General features: G+C 34.8%; 1 protein-coding gene across 6 annotated transcripts in view; it reads left to right on the top strand.

The window, feature by feature from the left end:
- The window catches only part of Phf20l1 (PHD finger protein 20 like 1), a 68,187-nt gene that overhangs the window by 7,373 nt on the left and 37,804 nt on the right, over positions 1-23,010 (top strand). Inside the window, exons 3-8 of one of the 6 annotated variants that reach the window (XM_013348921.2) lie at positions 9,682-9,853; positions 9,995-10,079; positions 13,429-13,517; positions 13,748-13,825; positions 18,304-18,517; positions 19,030-19,155. In XM_013348921.2, the coding sequence (XP_013204375.1) occupies positions 9,682-9,853; positions 9,995-10,079; positions 13,429-13,517; positions 13,748-13,825; positions 18,304-18,517; positions 19,030-19,155 (764 nt within the window). Of the gene's footprint in view, positions 1-9,681; positions 9,854-9,994; positions 10,080-13,428; positions 13,518-13,735; positions 13,826-18,303; positions 18,518-19,026; positions 19,156-23,010 lie in introns of all 6 variants that reach the window. The other 5 variants (XM_013348920.2, XM_013348919.2, XM_013348918.2 and 2 more) reach the window with 5 other exon arrangements.

The following is a 23,010-nucleotide window of genomic DNA, read 5'->3' as shown; positions in this document are numbered from 1 at the left end:
CCCTGGAAATTAGTCACTTTAAAAGTAAAGTGGACTTAGATGAGTTCAAATAATTTCAGAATAGAGATTATTTGGCTGATGTGAGTAAAGTTTTCTCTTTTTGTGTTTGGAATTTCAAAAGATTTTCTTTAATACTTGAAATGTAATTATTTTGAGTCATTCACTACCATTGAAAATCAGATTTCTGGTGCAACTCAGGAAAAAAATGTGTAGTTGTATGTATAGTACCAAAATAATTGAATTATATATTAGGTTCATAAATGCACGTACACACACACACACCAACACACACCAGAACAACAGTTTAAGGGCCCTTTGTGCAGAGAACTCAAATTGAAATGGTAAAAACTTTGTTTTAAATCCTGATGTTTAATCTGATCATAAGGTGGGCCTGTGCCTGCATGTAAACACTAACTGTCTACAAACTAGAGCTCTGCCTGCTGTGTTTAAGATGCTAATGATGAGGCCCTACTGATAAAAAAGTATGAAAAGCAAGATTAGAAGTAGGTGGGCTCATCAAAACACTCTTGGTTCCTCTGTCCTTGTCTCAGTGTACTGATGTATTTTTAAATCCATTTTCTGGTTTATAAGTTTGGTTGGTTTTTGGGTTTTTTTTTTTAAGCCTTATTTTCTTTGGGGAAAAAAGGGTTATTTGATAAAGTAAATTTAATTAGAATCCAGAAAATATGTGTTGTCAATGCTTTTTGTGTCACGTGTTTTGTGTCTCTGCGTTGGTGTTCTTCTAGTGAGTGTGTCCCATTGTAGGTTTTTTCCAGTTACAACACCCGTTTCCTTTATCTCTTTTCACCTTTTCTGGTTTGACAGATAATTGTATTTATAGATGGACCTGTCACAGATCTGAGATAGAAATAAAGTAGGTATGAAGAATCTATAGGTAGCTTTTCAAAACTGCTAGTCACTTAGAAGAAGAAATGGTGTTCAGACATGTAGGGAAAGGCCAATATATCTTGGAACCAAAATATAGGGGTCTGAAACATTTGGATGATAGAAACCTTTCAGTCCAGGTAGGGTGAGGTCACCAGTACAGTCCACTGCATCATGTAGATTTCCAAGAGCACTCACCTGTTGGCTAAATGTGCCTAGGTCAGCTCTGTTCCTGACTTCTCTAGTGGTGTATGTACATGGTATGTAAGAGCCCTCAGGTGCCCTTGTTCTTAGGATTACAGTTTTAGGCAAGGCAAGCTAATTTCAGGTCTGCCTGTCCAAAGAACTTCCTCCTGATTTTGGCTTAGAAGCCAATCTTTAAATTGACAATTTTATTTCATGGCTTCATTGATTTGTAAATATATGAAGGTGAAATCTCAGGCTGGCTGTGCTTTATTTTGTGTGTTCATATAATGGCAGAGATTGGGCACAAACTTAAAAAGAGTGAATGTTTGATACATGGTTTAAAGGCAGCCATTTTCTCTACATATCCCTTTCAGCATTCTTACTAAATGTTATCATTGTTGACATACCATTATGCATAGTGGGTATTTATTTTAGATAATAAGTGTCCTATATTCTTGGGCTAACAGAAACCGATTTCAGACATGTAAGAAGCAGACTGTTTACAAGAAAAGGTAAATTATTTTAGTTTCCATATTGTTTTCACTAGTAAAAACCTACTGGATTTGAACCATCATAATGATGATTTGACCAACTAGTACATAATGAGAATCTATAATAATTGGTTAAAAAAATTGTGGACTAAAACCTGAGTTCAGGGATCTGTCATTTATTACTTCTTTAACTTGAACAAGTTACTGAATCTTTAGGAACACTGGTGACCTCACTTTTTTAAAAAAGTAGCAAGAGTCTGGTGTGGTAACATATCTGTACTCCTAGCACACAGGAGGCTGAGACATTATTTTGAGACCTGGCAAGCTTTGTCTGCATGTAAGACCCAGTCTCAAAAACAGCAAATAGTGGGGAAGTAGTATCTCACATAAAGAATCCTTTGAGGGCTAAAATCCCTATTACATTGAAAACTTAGCATGGCTTCTTCCTCATGGTAAAGATACATGATAAGCATTAGCATCAAATACAGTAGAGCCAAATGAAACAAGGAGCAAGTGTAAATCTGTAGAACTAAGTCAAGGTATAAACCCTATTTTTGGAAATATTCAGAATGCTAAATATTAAAGAGAATTAGTTGCAATCTAGAATTCTGGATTTTGCTGACATAATTTTTAAAAGTCTGGTTCTAGAAATTCAAACAATTGTTCAAAGTACATGAACTTTGAATCCAATACCAGGGAAAGGAAGAGCATGCTTTAGTAAAGGTGGGAGGGAGTCCTTAGTAATCTAATGTTTATAGTGTGAGAATGTAATGGGTCCAAATCTAAGAAGCAGATTGAAGAAAGGGTTTCTGCTGACAAGTGTCACAGGAGTGTTCGCAAAAATCTGAAAAAAAAAAATCATTGATGAGAACTTTTAGAATTCAATGTTAGAGAGGATGTGTGGTTTTTTACTCTTCCCTAATTAACAGTTTTTCCCTTTATTTTACATTACAACCACAGTTTTTCCTCCCTCTTCTCCTGTCCCCCTCCCCAACACACACACTGCTTCTACTCCCCTCCTCATCCTCCTCTATCTCCTTTCAGAAAGGACAGGCCTCCCATGGACTTAAACATAGCATGGCACATCAAGTTGAGGTAGACTGAGTTCTTCCCCGTGCACAAAGGCTGGGAAGGGTAATCCAGCATGGGGAATGGGTTCCCAGAAGCCAGCTAAGTGTCAGGGACAGGTCCTCATCTCACTGCCAGGAGCCTTACAAATAGACCAAGCTACACAACTGTCTTACACATGCAGAGGGCCTAGGTTGGTACCGTGCAGTCTCCCTAACTGTTGGTACAGGGTCCATGTGCTCCCATAAGCTTAGATCAGCTGTCTTTTTGGGTTTCTCTGTCATGACATTGATACACCCCCACCCCCACTTCCACTTGAACAATCCCTCCTCCCTTTCTTCAAGAGGACTCCCAGAGCTTGGCCCAATGCTTGGCTTCCATCTGCATCTGTTTCCATCAGTTATTGAATGAAGGCTCTCTGTTGACAAGGTAGCCATCAATCTGATTACAGTAAATGGCCAGTTTAGGCACCTTCTTCACTTATTGCTAGGGCGTCTTTCTTTGCTGGAGTCATCCTTGTGGATTCCTGGGAGTTTCCCTAGCACCAGTTTTCTCCCTAGTCTTCTGTCCCACCACCAAACTACCTCCTGCACCAATAATCTATTATATCAATGTTCTTGAGAATCTAAACTATTTCATATATTTATTTCTTTTTATAATACCAAGTTTAAATTATGATTTATGTTTACATTATTGTGTTAAAATATAAAAAACTAGCATGCGTGTGAGACAGCAGTAACTTTAAACATACTAGCATAGTGATATTGTTGCATCTTTAGTGTAGTAGGCGTGAATAGGTGAAGGAATATTGAAAATGACAACGCATAATATAAACTTAAAGTGCTTCCAGGAAGCTAACAAAATAAAACAGTTATTAGGTTACAAGACTATTGTATTTACCTTAATTTTTATTTGGCAAGTGATCATTCAACCTAATAGTCATACATAAGGCAGCTCTTACCTCTGTTTCTGACTATCCTAGTAGGTTTTATATACTATAGTAGTTACATGATATAAATGAAATTTTCATCTACATAACTTATATTGTCAGTCCTTACCTACTTGAGTGTCCTAACATTAGATTATTCTTAACTCTTATTTCAAGTTTCTTTATTACTATCATTTAAAACTTACCTAATTTTGTCAAGATTTCCTAATATTCTCTTTAAAATAATACTTGTGCATGTTTTATGTTAATGTTATATAATACTATGTCATTACTCATTCTTATATTGCCATGGCTTTGATTTTCCTTTACTGAAATGAACAAAGAACTGTTAATTCCTAAATTACAAGATTACAATTTTTGTTTTTGACATAAATAACTATTACTTAAAAAAACAAAACTTGAAAACTTAATTGCTATATTTCTTAAAAATATCTTTGCCATTTTGTTTGCTTGACATTTATTCAAAAAGATTAGAAGCCTGTTCTAGTTATATTTGCTGAGTTGTAACCTAAAAATAGTTAACTCTGCCCTTTGGTTTGTGTGCAAAAAATTCAAGTCACTTTCCTACAATTGACTATCAGTATAAAAATATCTCAAGATGTAGCAAGCTATATGACAAATCAGAATGAATTCCTTCAATATAGATAATGCTTATTTTACTGCTTCTCTAAAATGTTTTTAAAATCAATCCATCAGATTATCATCTAACATTGCTATTTCTAGTGTTATACTGCCTGCTGTCTCATGCCTCTGCTCTCTAAAGATAATAAATAAAGAACTGAAGGTAGTAGATTGCCTTGCTTTCTAGAAGATATGTGTTCTGGGCATTCCTTTAAAATTTTTTTCTTTTCATGCCCCGTCCTCTTTAAAAATCTTAATTCAGTTTAGGAGTACCTGTCTGAAGAAAAGTCATCTACATCTATGCTGCATTTGGCAACAAAGAAATTGTCCAGTCTCTTAGGGGATTAGTTAAGACAATTATAAAGTGAACAAATATAATCACACACATGCACATATATAACAAGTTTATTTTGCATATATATGTATATTTATATTTTATATAGCATATATGTGTTTGTAAATTTGTGTGTATACACATATAACAAATATATATATCCTATAGCAAAATGAGCAGTGTGAGCCAGGGTTGGTATTCAGTAGCAGCGGTGGCTCCTTTTTTGGACTGCTTGTGTTCTTGTGTTTTCCCAGCACTTTGGAGTTCATGCAGTTGGGAACTGAAACTGTTCAAGTGCAGCTAACTTCTTTGTCCTATGGCTTTAGCCAGTGTCTGGTTCTTACTGAGTTAAGGATTTAGTCTACAATCAATAGGTCCTGTTACTCTCTGAACAGTCTTATACAAGTTAGAAGCATCAGTTACTGTTCTAAATAAACAAATTTTTATTCAAGTTGGAAATGCCAGTTACAGTGCTGAAATTACAGTATTTGGACAAGGCAGTGAAATCTCAAGAGTTCTGAGAAGGTGAAAGTGATTTTTATTTTTGCCAATAGCATTTCTGTTTATAGCCCGGGCTGTGGTTAAACTTGGGTGTTAGAAGATATAGACCTGGAAAGGCTCAAATACCAAACCTAAAGGCCAATTAAAATTAGCAAAAAAATATTTTCAAGTCAAATATATTCTGTCTCCCAGCTTCCAGAATATAGGACTTAGAAAAGCCAAGTTAACCCAGAACAATGCAGTAAATCCTGCTGGACCAGATTGGTGTACTAATATCATCTGCCTTTTGAGGTGGACTTTTTGCAGGGAAGGTAAATAGTGAAAGCTTTGTTATTTTTCAGCAGTAGTAGAAAAAGGGCCAGAGAACATTCTATAGGATTTTGGCATCAAGGAGTCATCCTTTTGGTGAGATGACATTCTCTTCATCTCTTTCTATTAAATCTTTGAGATGGGGCAACTATGGAGATTCCTCTTCACTTTTGTCTCTAGTCATTGTGGCATCTTACTTGACACTATGGATTCTGAAATCTTTATCTCCCACTTAAATATTTTCCTGAATCATTCATAAATGTCTGGGACTAAGCCTAATCACTTTTCTTTACTGTAACAGCTTTCTGTGATTCAGCCTTTAAAAGTGTCAAAAACAAAAACATTAACACCACATCTTCCAAATTCAGGAAGAAAAATCTTATGTTCAATTCACAGTCAATTATAGTAAAGCCTAACTAGCATGTGAAAATAATACATGCTTTAAGATAGAGAGGCATTTGTGAATAAATTTGCTCAACAAACTTTTTTTTCACTGTGTGTATCAAAACATATACTATTAGTATGGGCCATCTGCTGGCAGAGAGGAAATATTTTGCTGCCTAGAACTATATGTGAAATGCCATGTTGGAATGTACATTGTACTTGTGTTGCAAAGATCTTAGCATGCTTTTTTCTTCCTAAGGTATAACCAAAGGCCAAATTAAATAGAAGCCTTCTGCTCCTTAGAACAAAGAATCATTTCATTAGCTTGCTATTTCAAAAACCCCTTAAGTTTGAAACAGGCTAACAAGTCCAGTTTAATGCTCTCCTGTTCTCATTTATCCCCTGGACTGTCTATCATATAGTCTAGCCAAATGGAATACTATGGTTGCCTTCAGGTGCCCTTAAATCTCTGAAGGTGAAGTCCTTGAGGACAAATGATGCTCCTTGTTTTCCTCTATGACTTATATGCTGTAGTTTCAGAGTCATATTTTTAATAATGAACATTTAGTTAACTATATGCTCTCATTTGTACTCAGAGTCTTAATTCTTCAAACGTCCCACCAAGTTCAATATGGACAGTGTTTCCTAAGAACCTTCAGTGAGGTTTCCATTGTCCTCATAGTTAAGCATGTGAAATAAGGTTGTCTATTCACTTAGAAGTTTTTCTGTATGTTTTAACCACTCATATATAGACTTCACCCCACTTCTACTGACATGGTACAGAAGCTTTTTATCAGCCTCTGCTCTGAAAACTGTACCATGTATATTTTTTTAGTCCTTATCTGTTAAAGCAGATTATATCTATAGCATGGAAAGAAACCAAGATACAGCATATATAAAGAACCAAGTTTCAGTACACAAAGACGATATACAGGGCAGCATTTCTCATCTGCTTCTCCAAACTGAGCTCACTGATGAAATGCTAATAGAATTTAGTAATCTACCAACAGTGCCTGCCTGCCTGCCTGCCTGCCTGCCTGCCTGCCTTCCTTCCTTCCTTCCTTCCTTCCTTCCTTCCTTCCTTCCTTCCTTCCTCCTTTCATTCCCCCCCCCCATCTTTTCATAGTGCCCATGAAAACTTCAGGCCTTGTTCTTGTAGGCAAGCTCTTTGTTACTAAACATCCATTACTACCTTTGACTTATTCGATGTTTAAGTATATGGTGGATTTCTTGATAATATTTCTGACACCTTTAACTAATTAAACTTGTGAAAAATAAAATAGATTATAATCCTGTGCATTTGCATTGTTTTAAATCTTGGCAGTAGCGTAGGTATGCATATCATTCTCTAGGCATTTATATAGAGACTGTCATGCTGTAACTTACCCTGAAGAGGACCCCCAAGATGTAATTTGTTCAAGCTGTTGCTTTAGGCATTCTTTCAGCCAACAAAATTTAAAATATTTTTGGAAAACCATAAGTTGTTTAAAAATAACAATCCAGATTTGCATTATTTAAATTCATTCAGATTCTGGTGTTTTTACTGAATTAAATCATGTAATGAAGTAGAGATATATTTGACTCTGTTACTGTGGACTCTTCTCACTTTGAAGACTGTTTTAAATATATAGAGTTCCATACATTTAGAATTTGAAGGAGCCTAGAGATCAGTGAAATTAAAAGCTCCTATGCCTTGAGAAAGATTTACCAGTTTTTACAATTAGCGGAAAGATCTCTTTTTTATGGTGCTTCAATGGCTAGTAATGTTGCAGATATAGGGCATCCTTGTTGAGAGTTTTCCTGTATGCTATAATACCTTTATAGTTTAAAAATTAGAGCAACAAGACAAATCAAGTGTAGCACTACAAATGATGAACTTTGTACTTTTGATTTTAAGTGGCTGTATAGTCATGTCTACCCAAAAGCTAATCGAGGTTTGCTGGGCCTGATGTTTTTCTGTAACAAAATGTTTCCTTATCCACTTCTCCCTGAAGACTTAAGAGTTAAGGTTAGAGTCAGCCAACAGCCCTCATAGTTGTTAGGAAATATGAAGACTATCTGCCATTCACATCGCTTCCTATTCCTGATGAAAACTGCTCCAGTAGCTTTTGTGTGTTATGGCTGTGCCAGATGCTGGGGGCTATTGGAAAGGAGCAAGGCTTAATTATTAATTACATCCAGAGCTCATAGGATAGAGCAGTGTTCTAGCGTCATGATCCTTAGCTATGCATTGTTTGTAGATTTGATAAATATTTTGAGAAAAAACATTTCCTGTTTAGTAAAATCAGGTGCTTTATCTCCATTTCCTGATAGCAGCCATAATTCTTCAAGTAACATAACTTTTTTGATAGAGTATTTCCCTGGAGTATTTTACATTGGAAGCTTGAGACACATATAAATGCCTCTGGCAGTAGAAACACTCTCCAGCCCATAGTTTTGGAGCCTATCTAAAGGAGCTTTTAACATATGGAGTTCTGTAAAGGCAACAGAAAGGAGTCCAAGAAGTCAGATGTGAGCATCGCATGTTGAACAAGTCCTTAACAATGAGCATAAAAAGGACAGGAAGGTCAGGTTAGGGTACGCAGGAAGCATAGAATTGAAAGGTATGAATGGAAGGTGAAGGAGCATGGTGTGTGAGGAACCACAACGGCTCAGTGTCATGCTACAAAACTAAGAAATCGTGTTAGGAAAAATCAGCTTATTTAGATGTGTAAATGACTAAACAACACGACTGACCTATAAAATAGGTAGTAACCTCGAAGTTACAAATGGCTTTATGCTTAGAAAGCTTTGAATTTATTTTTAAAATAGAAAAATATGAGACAAATTATTACAGCCTAATCATTTTCCATGTATGGCATTTGAGTTCTAATGTTATTCATTTTAAACAGCTGAGTGGAAATTTTAATGTAGTATGTTAGGAATAATGTAGTTTTCCTTATACAAAGTTTAAGTGAATTATTTTTTTTACTTTGAAATTAATCATAGGATAATCTACCTGTGAGGAAAACAATCAAATATTTTTAAGTTTACGGTCTTGACTTTTTCCTTCCTGGCATCTATGCTTATAATAGGATGTAGAAAAATAAAATGTGTGCTGACACCAAATGGAAGTATATGTATAGTCTGGGGAGGAAGCTCAATTGAAATTATGAAGTCTGCCCCTGAAACCTACTCAACAAAAACTAGAACTGATATTGTATACTCTAATCTCAGCTCTGGAGAGGCAGATAAAGGCAGATGCCCAGGACTGACTCTCCAGCTAGCATACCTTACCTGTCAAGTTCCAGACGAGAAAAACAAAGTGGATGACATATGGAGAGTGATAGCTGAGATTGTCTTCTGGCCTCCACATTAGTGGGTTCACACTGGCATGCACTCACACAAAAGGAAGCAGCTGTACATGTTGAAATATTTTCTAAATGTAATATACATATGTAATTCTAAATACAATCTTCATTTAATTTTTTACTATGTATGTTATAAAACATGACATTTGAAGATTGATATTATACTCTGTTTGATAGGTCATTGTTTGTGTAACTGTGGAATGTCTTTAGCTCTTCCAACTATATTTTTACCAAGTTTCTATTTTTTATTGTAAATTATACATTTCATATATATAACTTTATAACTGGGATTATTAAGTCAAAAAAGTAGGGATGTGTTTACTTCTTGACAAATGTTAAAATATTAACTTTTTAAACATACAGCACTTTATGTTTTTGCATTTGGAGTGTATCTGAGGGTTTATTTTCTCAGCTTTTGAGAGCAGTTATTGAAAAATGACAATAGCGATGCATAGTGTATGGGTTTAGTAGTTTTGGAGTATACTGACTTTGTTTTTTCTCATAATTTTAATGGTAAGTTGTAACCATTAAAATATTTGTTTAATACTTTATACTTGACAATATAAGGATTACTCTTGATATGAAGCTTTTTTATTTTTTGAGGTATCCATCACGAATTGAAAAAATTGATTATGAAGAAGGGAAGATGTTAGTCCATTTTGAGCGCTGGAGTCATCGTTATGATGAGTGGATTTACTGGGACAGCAACAGGTTGCGACCCCTTGAAAGGCCTGCGCTAAGAAAAGAAGGGCTAAAAGATGAGGAAGAGTTCTTTGTAAGTAGGAAGGTTTTCCCATTTAAAGCTTTTCTATCTATATAATGACATTTTAAAAGAATTGTGTCAAATTTAGCAGCCTGTTTTTGTTAATTAAATGGGTATCATGCATGAAATTGATCTTATAAGTTGTTTGACTAGGATTTTAAAGCTGGAGAAGAAGTTCTGGCTCGTTGGACAGACTGCCGCTATTACCCTGCCAAGATTGAAGCAGTTAACAAAGAAGGTATGCATTTGACATGACCTCAGGCTTAAATGTAGTAGGAAAATTCCTTTATTTTAAATTTCAGTTAAGGTATGTAATTGTTGTATAGAATCTTCTTTTTGTTCATGTTGTCCTGTGTGAGTTTCATGCTAGTGTTCTTTATGGGACCATTGTTATATATTGCATGACTTATGATTCATAGCATAAATCAAAAGAAAAAAACGGTTGTGTTAGTGAGATTTCCCATAAGCCTGGGAAATGTTTCAGACAGATAATAAACTGGACTACTTACTGTTTTTTCAAAGAAACAAACACTGCACACTGAGTGGTAGCTTCTTTGCAGGGGCACTTGATCTACCCAGGGGATACTTCCTTTAAGTTGTGAACGACACATAAATTAGTTACAGAAGAGCTGTTTATTCTATTTGGGGTGGGAGAGTGAGGAAATGGTTAGACAGAGGCAAATATCAATATGTGAGGGACTTCAGAACCTGGCTAAAAGATTTGAATTTTATTTGGAAGTGATAAAAGACAGGGAGTAAGTTTAAACTTTGGGTTAAAACTAAAAGTGAGCTTGAAAGAAATAGAAGGTAAAATAGAATCGGCAAACATTTAAAAGGGTGTCAAGGAATTGTGTATGAAAAATAAATCACAGTAGTCCAACTGATAATCATGGTATCCTTTTACAAAGATCTTAGTTCCATTTATTGTTGCAGTGATTTGGAGCTGCAATTGAGACTGGTTTCATTTCTAGTGCAGGAAGAGGTGTGAGATAGCTCTGTCACTGAGTATGCAGATTGTTTTCCCCTTTCCTTTGGGTGCTCACACTTCTGTGGAGCTGTGTTCCATAGTGTATTGTTTTAAGTCTTGGACCTGTGCACTCTTCAGCGTCCAGTGCAGAGCCTAACACAGAGTAGCTGGTCAGTAGCAGTGTTGGCAAGAAGAACTAAAGAATCTGTTTTCTTAAGATCCACCACAAACCAGACAAAGTAAAAGCACTTAATGCCCTGTAACTTTGATCAGCTTGATGAATATGGAGCATTTTAGGACTTTCCATAATTTGTAAGCATGTGTTTGTGCAATTGTGTACATACACACCATGCTCAAACAAACTACTGTCATTGTTTATCCTATTCTATTCATCCACAGGTTTTAAAACAGAAAATTAAGTTGGCATTAGTAGAAATGTGATGCTACTGGTACTGTGACTACTGCTATTTCTGCAGTAGTTCTGTGGATTCTTCTCTGAATATTGATACTTATTTTTTAACTCTTCATTAGAAGTATTAATTTTGATTTCTATGTGCCTTACATAGTGGATGAGCTTGCCTCTTTCTTCCAAAGAAAAATAGGCGTGGGTGAACCTCTAGTTCACTGTAAAAGTGAAAGGAAGCTAGCTAATATGGACATTTAGATATTTGTGATAAAGCTTACACAAGTGAAGAGATAGCACTATAAATCTATAATTATAAACATAAATATATAGAAGTCAGTTTAAAATCATGACCTTTTAGCAAAATAACATCAAAATGTTCCCCCTTGAGCCTATGACTTTCCTAGGCGCCAGTCTTGACCACGTTTACAGTATCAGTCCTGAGCCTGTAGAATCTACCCACCCTGGTGCATATTGTCACTATTACACTAATGAGCACATCTTGTCCAGTTGGTTAGTATTGTAACATGTAGGCTTAGACCATTGATTACTTTCTCCCCCAGCAAACTGTACATATTCACATGAGCCACAGTAATTAGATTCGCTGGGCTATTTTATAAAAAAAGAGACCATGAACTTGGAAGTAAGTTATGAGTTATGAGGGTGGGTTTTGAGGGAGAAAGTAGTTGGGGAATGGATATTATTAAGATATATGTATCCATATATAACATTTTCTAAGACGAAAAAAAGTGAAGAAAGGGGGTAAGAAATATGAACTAGAGTAGTCAGAGATGTTTTCTGCATAGGGTTGGTCATTGAAAAGTGGTTAGAGTTAAGTGCAGTAAGAGATACAGGGTAGCATCCAAATGGAGGAAATAGCATGAACAAGGGCTGGAGTAGCAGGCCCACCAATAGCTATACAAACAACATGGGCTACCCAGGAGTGCCTTATGGAGGAAGGAATTGAAGAAACCGTTGCAGGAATGATGATAGTACAAGGTATGTATACAGTTTGACATTCTTAAAATTTTGCCATTGTCTTTACATCCCTACTGCTCACTTGACCATTAGTTTTTTTAAGTTCTATCTTAGGTTTAGAACTTTGTAATTATTTGTAGAATTATATTAATTATATGAAAATGTGAAATAAAATTGTGATTTTCAGATTACAAAAAAAGAAAAGAAAGATCTTTTTTATATATGTGGCATTAGCTCTGGAGTTAACTTCATACCTGTTGATAATCATGAGCACATTTCTTATTTGTACTTCTTTGTAAAGGCCAGGTATCTACTTAAAGTGCTGTTCCATTTTTCTGTAAGTGTAAAATCTAACACTACTTTTTCTAATAACCCTGTTTTATATTGATTTGCTGGCATGAGATCTGCCACAGAAAGTGAATTGCTTCAAGACCTACAAGCAGATAGATGCAGGAAGGGAAAGGCACAGCTGGCAGCACAGCATGGTAGAAATGACTATACTGCTGCTGAGATGAGTATCACACAGTTGCTGTCCTCAGCTTCTCACGTTGGTCATGATGACCTGCAAATAACTTCCATCTTGATGCTTTCTAAATTATTTTCTATCTTAAACGTCATATGTGAGGATATTCTTTTTTGCCACTTCAACACTATTGTAAATCTCCCTGAGAAAATGATCATCATATATCAGATCTTTTCCTCTGTTACCTACTATAAAATTAACTTTTGAAGAGAGCCAATGATTCATGTAGAGATATTGTTTTTGTAAATAGTGGTTTTATTTTTATGAGATAGTCTAAGGATATTTATGTCTTTTCACAATAAATTTCAAAGTTCTTCAGTAAAGATCAAAGTTACATGCAGCTAAGTTATTAGGACTTAATTTGTGCTTTTTTTTTTTGTTTTTGTTTTTTTTGAGACAGGGTTTCTCTGTGTAGTTTTGGATCCTGTCCTGGAACTTGCTCTGTAGACCAGGCTAAAACTCACAGAAATCCCCTGCTTCTGCCTGCTGAGTGCTGGCATTAAAGGCATGTGCCACCACCACCCAGCAATTTGTGCATATTTTAAGGGAAATGCTAGTTGATAATTATTTAAAGATGGAGAGAGAAAATATATTTTGTAGCTCAATGGAATACTTACAGGAGACTATGCTTGAGTTAGTGCAACCACAATACATCTTTTTACGTCATATCACTGTTACATGACACTTTCTAATTATTCTGACTGCTCTTATTTCAGGAACATTCACTGTTCAGTTTTATGATGGAGTAATCCGTTGTTTAAAAAGAATGCATATTAAAGCCATGCCTGAGGATGCAAAGGGGCAGGTAAGAGTGTTCAGTATTCCTGGCTACTTAAGGGATGTCTTTCTGAATTGTGTTTGATCAACATACATATGTATATATTTTAATGAATGAACTAATTGTAGGCTTATGTGCTGAGAGCCCCAAATAGCAGCAAGAAAGAGAAGCTTAGACTGTAAAATAAATTATACAATTGATTTTGCTTCTTTGGCTTTAGACCTGCTAAAGTTATAGGTCACTAGTTTCTGTTCCAGGTGAAATCCCAGCATCCACTAAGCTGGTGTTGTCCTATCGACCCAGCTGGATCGTGTAACCAGTCTATGGGAAGTGAGGTAAGTGCCTTTTTGCTTTTAAATTTTGTTTTATTTTATTTGGTATAGAGTATTATTTAGAGAGCTAATTTTTAATATGAAATTTTACTTGAGTTTCTTATCTTCTTCTTTCCTTCTACAAATCATAGTTATTCACCTTCCTTAAAAGGCGCTTACCTGACACTCTGTAGGCTGTTTCAGGTAGGGCTCTCTAAATAGCCTATTGGAAGCAGTGCATTCTATGCTTTGCTACTGTTCAAAGCAGGAATGAATGGTGAACATTTGAAGGAGAATCTGGGATGGAGCTAAATGCCAAGTTCCGTTTACTGAATATGCTTCCTCAGTCATTGGAGAGAAAGGTGCCATTAGAAACAAAAACTGTTTTCTTTCATGTTCTGCTGTTATTTGGGATTTTCAGCACCTGGACCTACAATTAATTTAAGAACTTGAAAGTAATCTATGAAAATGTCTAATGTGAAAATATGTTCCCTCTTTGTTCCATACCATGTAGCAAAAATGTTATCCTGAAGTGTGTTAACAATTGCATGGTTAGTTTCAGTTAGGCATGAACATTTTATGGTCTGCAAACGTCTAATTCCACATTTAAAATAATTATTTTTGGGTATTATAGAAAGTGTGATTGCTTCTGAAATGATTATATATATATCCAATTAAAGTGAAAGTGCCTTCAACCAGTGAATCGCTTTATGTCCTCCTGTGAATTTGTATTCATAAAATAGCTATAGCATCCAGTGGTGTCCTTTTTAGTTACGGAAATAGGAAGACTAATTAAAATATTGGGAGCATAGTTTGTCATATAACTTTAAATCAGTTTCTTCTTTTGCTTTAAAACTGTAATTCTGTAGTTATTCAGATTTCATGAAATGACCTTCTTATTTTGCCTTGAAACTTTCAAAATGGAGCATTGAGACAATTTGGTTTGTGGTTGAATTACAGACTATAGATGTTAGACTTATTGGATGTCATATTTGGAAATATTTGGTCACATCATGGCATACATTAACTTTAAGGTCAGTGCCCAAATACAAAACTACTTAAAGTATACTTGATTGGCAGCATATTTCCTTTTCATTTAATTTTTAATTTTCCCTTATAATTTTTATTTATATGCAGATTAAAAATATTAACTAAATATTTTATAAGTTATTTTATGAGTTTTTCCCAAACTAGATGTTTACCTCACCTAGGAAATATCATAAATTGGATAATTAGGCAAGGCTAACATTTTTTCTAGAATTTGAGTACTTTTGAGAACCTTTTTATAAATATATAAAGTGGAGAATCTTTTACTAACTTAACAAAGAATAAACATGTAATAAAAACTTCTCCCCTAAACCCTCTTTAGGAATTATGTAAGATAAGGCTTTAGTAGCAATTTTATATATGAACTTCTAGAATGATTGTCTTAAGCTTAAATAAAAGTCCTATTGCTAGCTATTGTTCTTAACTTTGGGACAGTTGGTTGATTGTATTCCACCTCTGGCTGGATTCTGAAGATAACTTGACCCTTCAGAGAACTTTTAGAAATGCTTTTGTTGAAGTGTAAGCTGTATGCCTTTTTGTGCTATGTTTGTAGACATTGTTCTCCACTGGGGAATATGGAGTGCTAGACATATTGACTGTTCAAACTAAGAATCCTAGGACATTTACCATGATAGAGATCAGTTCTTACACTCAGTGTAACCCTATGTTACTACTTGCTATTCTCCTTGATGTTTCACCATTATCAAACCTAGCAGCAGTAACTGCAGGGCAAGATTCTAAGGCATTTTTTTTGAAATTTAAAGTCTGTAACCACAGCTTCACATCTTCTTCATTTTTTTCTGAAAGTGTGCTGATGTAAAGTGTGCATTGAAATGCACTGAAGATTGTCTTATAAATGGATTTTAAATACCTTGGAACAGATTTTTTCATATATACATAGTTGATGTTTTTAACCTTACAATGAAAACGTCAGAATTTAGGGTTTCATTCTCCCATTACTTGCTGAGTGACTCCTAACTCAAACCCCCTGATTTCAAGACTGCATTCATTGTTAATGCACTCCTCTATTGTACCGACTACAGAGTGTTTCAAGTATGTCATTGATTCTGATTCATGGAAAAGCATCATCAGTTGTTTTTGACAGTGAGGTTGTCTTATGTAAAAGTTCAAAGGAGGTACACTGGAGGTATTTAATGGCATGGCTGTAATTTTTGCCATGACTATGGTATTTAGGATTAAAAAATATCTTAAAATATTGAAAAGCATTTTAAGTTTTTAAAATTTGAAAGCCAGACTGATTTTCCTTCTGCTGTCTTTTTATTTATTTATTTATTTATTTATTTATTTATTTATTTATTTATTAAAGATTTCTGCCTCCTCCCCTCCACCGCCTCCCATACCCCTCCCCCTCCCCCAATCAAGTCCCCCTCCCTCATCAGCCCGAAGAGTAGAATAACTCGAGTTGGAAATGACCCTAACCTTGTCTGACATTTCTCTGACAGCTGCAAAAGAACCAAATAAACAACAAACAAACAACAACACCAATACCACTAATAACAAAAAAAAGCAAAAAACAAAAATACAACTGTAGTGTAGAACCTGAAGTCACATTTCCTTCTTTCAATAAGTTTGTAAACTCTTCATGGAGCTGCTGGTGTGGCTGTGCTTACTCCTCTGTTTTGGCCATTCCTGAATTCCTATTGTTGTTGGACTTACTCACTGCACTATTTTATTGTGAGCCTCAAAGCTCAACTTTTAGCTATAGTAGTCCCCAGCTACTTTCTCTTCACCCAAGTCCTTCCACATACATCCCACACTGACTTCTTTGCCTTTGTTTAGTGTCTTAAATCTTGTTTGGAAGACTTGGTTTCCCTTTTTAGCTATCCCTTTTCCAACCAATTCTTTTTGTCTTTAGAGACCATCTCCTATGCCCTTAGCCCTCAAGTCTCCCATTAGTTTTTCTTTTCAGTCAGAATACTCTCTTCTGTTGTCTCAAGTATTTTCATTTCTCTGTGTCCTGTCACATTATCTTTTCTTCTTTATATGTATATTTTTTTAAAGATGGTCTCGTGTAGTCTGGGCTGTTCTTGAATTTCCCATATAGCTGAAGATAACTTTTAACTTCTGATCTTCCTTGCCTGTTCCTTCCCTGTCACACTGTCTTATGGTTAATTTTATTGCCTTATAAATTTCTTGCCTAACCCCTTCTATTTTATTAGCCATTGTGTTTTAGTATTATACTGACACCTGGCTTGTCTTGTGTATCATTCAATAAAAAATGAGTTAAAACAAAACAAAACAAAAAACCTTGTTAGGTAAATCACATGATATTTGCAGATCATTTCATTGATGGAGGGGAGGGATATCTGAGGATACATTTGTTGCTTGTTCACGATGGCCTCTTTATCACCGTGTATTTTCAAGGGCACTAGTTAGTACCTTTATTTTTTGTTTAAACTTTCTAATGATCATTTTATTTGCTTATGTTCATTCATAAAATCCACTAATTAAATTCATTTTTGTTTTAAAATTATTTCAGTTGCTTATAATAGGAATTAATCATGTTGGATGAACTTTATTGCCCATTTAGCCAATGCTTTAGGGACATGAGTGGAAGATTAACTTTGTAGAGACATCACAAGTCTTTATTTAAAAAATTTTCCTACTAAAATTCAATATAGTACCACTATACTATGTATAGTATAACCACCATGTTATACTTTCACAATAAAGAATTTTGAGTTAAAAATGAAACATTAAGATTCAGGTAAGCAAGGGAGATGGCTCAGCAAGTAAAGGCATTTGCTGACAAGTCTGTTGACCTGAGTTTGAGTTGAGTTTGAACCCAACAACTCACATAGTGGAAGAACTTTCACAAATTTTTACCATATGCATGCCAATGCATGTGTGTCCCTCATCCTGACAGACACAGAGTAAATAAATTTAAAAAACAAATTAATTTAGCAACTAACAAATTTTCTTTACAAGTATTATGAAGATATGATAAACTGATCCTAAAGTTTAAATGTTTAAAAAGTAAAATCATAGTTTGATTTCTAAGAAATTAACTGTGAATTGAATTGTATGTGCTTCTTAAAGAGGAACAGTAGTAATATATCTCAATACTTATGAGTTTAATGTAATTCTCTTCTTGTCCACTGTATTATGGGAAAGAAAAGTAATGTCACTTTTAATTCTGAAATAGCATATAGCATTCCATATTTCTATGGCTTTATAAGTTTTTTTATTTAATTATATAAAATCATATCCAAGAACTATATGCTGTTAAATATTTTTCATCTTATACATGGATTTTAAGCTTAGTCGACCATTAATTTATTAAACTAAAAACTCAATCAAAATGATAATCTGCCACATAAATATAGCTATGTGTGTATGTGTGAGTAGCTGTCAAGATGTAATACATAATTTTATTTATTAGTGAAATTAAACTTGTATTTTTAATACTTCATGTTTTATGTTTTCCTTTGGAGGACTGGATTGCTTTAGTCAAAGCAGCTGCTGCAGCTGCAGCAAAAAATAAGACAGTGACTAAGCCTCGGACCAGTGCTAACAGCAATAAAGAGAAAGAGAGAGACGGGGGAAAGTGGCTTACAGTGCCTTCAAGGAAGGCAGAAACTCCAACTTGCAGAGCCACAGTAGAGACTGAGAAGAAGGAGGAGCTACCCACATCTAGTGAACCATTTGGTACAAAATACATTCTTATTTTCCTTTCTTGTGACACAGGTAAACTGAGGTAGCAATAAGCCCAAATCTCTTGGTTACCTATAATTTTGAACTTAGAATTAAATTATTTGTTCCTAGTTTAATTAGGTGACTAACTTTATTATCTCATACATAATTATGAGGATACTGTCAAATACTGGCATTAGATGCTTTCACTATTCTTGATATAAATCATTTTATATTTGTTAGTAGGATCTTACTTGAAAGTTTTGGTTTAAGTGTTTAAGGGATTGTGCTGTTTCCATGTGCTGTATAGAAGAAATTATTCTCTTCAAGCTTTCCTTCAAGAAGGAAGGGGACTTTTGTTTTTGTTGTATCAATCCAGAGAGATTTTTATTTGTTCCAGTTATAATCAAGCATTAGATTTAAAACAGTAATGTACAAAGTACTTTTACTAATTTGCTATCTATTAACTTTATGTTTTAATTTTGGATTCCAGACAAATTCTCATATATGTGTTCTATTAAAAGTAGGACTTCACATAGACAGCGTTCCAAAGATCGTCTTTCCACAGCCAGAGAGCACATTAACAAACAAGAGGAAAAATAATCAAGGAAACTCATTTCAGGCAAAGAGAGCACGACTTAACAAGATTACTGGTAAACTACAATGATTCTTTTGGCAGTGGGGGAGGCTAAGGGATTCATGTTAGAGTAGTTTCTTTTTAATAAAGGAAAATGGATCTTTTGACTCAGTGTAATGAGTTGATTACTTTCTGGTTCTTCAAAGTAAGCATCTCTCAACACTGTCAGCTTTGTCTGTTACAAGCTGAAAATACCATGAGTTTCTTACCTACCTCACAGGGATGTTGTGAGGATCCATCAGTTCCCATGTTACAAGAGTCTGTAGTCTTGAAATCTCTTCCGTGGTAGGAATAGTTTCTGTCAGAATGGGTTATCTGCATTTATCAACTTGTGGTGGCTTCATTTCTCTGGTTTTAAATATTTTTACATATAAACGTCTTACAGATGACAAGGCTTAAGAATGGAACCATTTGTTATAAAAATTTGGATATCTGAGTAAATTAAGTTCCTTACTCATTCGTTACTCCCTGCTTTTTTCTTGGGTTGGTCTCTATAGTACCTTCTTGTAAGGTAGCATATAGTAGTGTAGGGATAATGAAAATGCATACAACCCTAGCCAGGCTAGTGCTGACAGAAGAGGGAACTGAAGTATTATAGCCATGACCAAACATGCTGCACCTGACATTTCTAGGCTGTCAGCCTTATTGGTTTCTAGTATTTAAATGAAACATGATTATAATTCAGCATTTAAAGGGAAGCTTAAATATTTTAATGTTTCAGACATTGATTTTTTTGTTTTCTTATTTTAAATTTTTTATTCATTTTTACATACAAAGTATAGTTCTCCCATTCTCCCCTCCTTCTGCTTCACATCACCTCCTCCCCAGCCCCCATCCACTCCTCAGATATGGCAAGGCTTCCCATGGAGAGTTAACTAAGCTTGTCATATCACAATGAGGCAGGACCAAGTCCCTCCCCAGACATCTGATTTTTAAGAACAAAATATTTTCAAGGGCCTCTGGTTTAATAAAACTGAATAATTTCTTTGGCATTGGTTTAAGTACTTTGAAGAAGATCAGCTCCTTTGTTAGGGCCACAAATAAATATTAAGTGTGGTTGTGTCTGTTTTCAGAAGAGGAGACCTACTGACAGATGCCTGGAGCAGAAGGCTCTTGTGAGCTGCTCTATGACAGGGCCCATTGAGGATTTTGACTCTTTCAGCACTGCAGGGATCAGGCTTATTCCATTTTTTATAGTACTTGCATGGATTTCTATAATATGGGTTGTTTTTGCCCTTAGTACAGGAAATATCTTAGTATTACTTCACCCAATGAATCCTTTTCTTTAGAAATTGTTAGCCTTGGAGAAAGCCTGAATCTTCTCTAAATTGATTCTTCTGCTGTCAACTTGAGACTTCGGTTGTGGCTTAAAATACAGAACTCAGTGCTACTTGCAGGGCAGAGTGGAAAGCTGCTTCTCTCTACTGTGATAAAGATTGAAACTACACTGTTGAAGATTCAAGACCAAAGAAGACGGAAATGCCACTGCCAGGATACAACTAATTGCCAGCTTCCCAGCATCATGGGTTTTCCTCCTTTAGCCATATCACCTGTTTTTAGTTTCAGCCAATATTCTTTGACATATGCCTGCTTCTAAATGCCTTAATGGGAGGGGCAAGGTCATCTTTCAAAGAAATAACCAAACTAAAAACCAAGTGAGTCCACAGTGATGCATGGCTTTGGAGAGACAGTAGTAAGGATAAAAGAACCTTTTACCTTGTGCCTCACATTGTCATCCTGGTTGCTTAGTAACACCTCGGGCCTTCTGTGAAGGACTTTTTCTTCAGTTTTCCATAGTAATTTTAAATGTGATGTTTAGCAACAAGAATAACACATAAGGTCTTACCTATGTGAAGCCTTTATGGCCTTTTCCCATTATTAACTCAGAAAATTTAAATGTATCACAATTAGCTTCTCTGCTTCTACTTTTGATTTCATGTCACAAATATGCCATGCAAAAGACATTAGATGTTAAGATTGTCTTCAGTTGGCTAACCCTGGATTTGCTTATGTACAAGAAATTTTATTTGTATCCATGAAAAAAAATGAGAACTAGTGTAAAATAGCAGATTCATATTGAAATTTTACTGTATTTTAAACTTACCAAGTTCAATGTGTGTCTTTCCTTTACAAGAGAAAATGGGCAAGAATCGTGGCAGTTTGTTCTCATTTACTCTCCTCTCATTCCACTCTACTTTTTAAAATCTAGGTGAAGGTTAGTGAACCAGCAACTGGATAAGTTTAACTGTGTAATGATGCACTGTTTTACTTTCCTTCCCTTCCTATTAATCCTATGGTGATTCTAACCCAATTGTTGTATAGAGAATGATAAAGTGATGAGGTTTTCAAAGTTTGCAGCTAGGAAGAAATAAAATTGTAGTTGGATTCTGTATATGTGTGTATTCCCCTTGGTTATTGCTATTGAATATGTGATGTGCCTTTTGAAAGTTCTATCATATGATATATATATATATATATATATTCATTTGAGGTAGATAGTTTTATACTGAAAGCCAGAATTCATAACTTTAAAACAAGTTGCAAGCAAATTGAGTTTTAGTAGATTTGAAAATAGCAACTGTAAAATAATAGCACAGGGTAAGATAATAAAGAATAGTGTGTAGTATACTCTAATCACTGTAGGCATTGCTGGAAGTAAGAAATGCTTGTGCAATGCCAGGGATTTTTGAAATATTTGAAAAAAATCCTGAGATTAAATTTACTAGTGACACATAAAGTTCACCAGTATTTTGAGCACTCCCCTTTGTGTTTCAGGGAGCTCTGGCCTCCTGCTTCTCAGTGAAGTAGATTATTATGAAGTGAATTTGTTTGCTGATAGGATTCGTGATGATTTGATATTATACTTCTACCTACTGTTTAATATCTTGATTCTGTATCATGAATTCTCTAAGATACTGTTTGTAATGTATTGATAATAAGTATTTGCAATAATTAAAATTAATTTCTTTTGTGTCTATTGCGTCTGTTGCATTCAAATTCTCATTTATTTCGGGTTTAGAATTGGCAGGAATAGGTGAACTGGTTTTGGACTTTCTCTTCAGGCAGAAGTAGATTATCCTCTTCAAGTGTCTATTTTGTCATTTGTCCCCTTTTGTTTATGCTTAGTAATTCATTTTAAATAGGCATATCCGGCACACAAAGTCTTATTGCTTATATTTGGGGCTTTTGAATTCTCCAGATAGCAGTGTAATTTTAAATCTAATTTTAAGTAGTTTGTTGTGTCTCATTATTATCTATGGCCACATGAAAAGACTGTCCTTTTTCTTCCCAACAACTATATGGAAATAGCTTTTTAATCAGTATGGTTTATACTATTACAATAGGTTATGGATGAATTGTTTTGTTTCTTTTACAACTTGTACCATATTTTGAAATTTGAGCTTATAATTCGTCTCATCTCCTGATGAATATAAAAAAACATTCTATCACTTCTATGAAATGAAGCAGAATAAGTATAATTTATATACTGAATGACAAATATTTGTCATGTTTGAATAGCTTTAAAAGATAGAACTTCTGCTCATTTCCTAACATAAAAAGACCTTGATTCTGTATCGTTTAACAAAAACTTCAGTAGCTCATTTGTTAACTCAAGAATGTTAACTGGAAAAGAAAAAAGAACGGTGACTGTTGTTTTAAATGTTAAAGAAATAATCTAAACTACACCTTTGTGTTCATATAAAATGTGCACAGTGTGATTAAGATTGAATTTGTGGGCTAAAACCTTTATAAAATAGTTTATATTTCTTTATTTCTCACTTAAATCTAACTATATTATGTGGGAAAGGGAGAAACTATATAGACTGTTGTTTCAAAATAGGTGGAGTACCAGTCACTGATGTATCAAAAT

Source organism: Microtus ochrogaster, chromosome 15 (assembly GCF_000317375.1).
Source record: "Microtus ochrogaster isolate Prairie Vole_2 chromosome 15, MicOch1.0, whole genome shotgun sequence".
In the NCBI taxonomy this organism is placed as follows: Eukaryota; Metazoa; Chordata; class Mammalia; order Rodentia; family Cricetidae; genus Microtus; species Microtus ochrogaster.
This window is presented reverse-complemented; position numbering and strand designations above follow the sequence as displayed.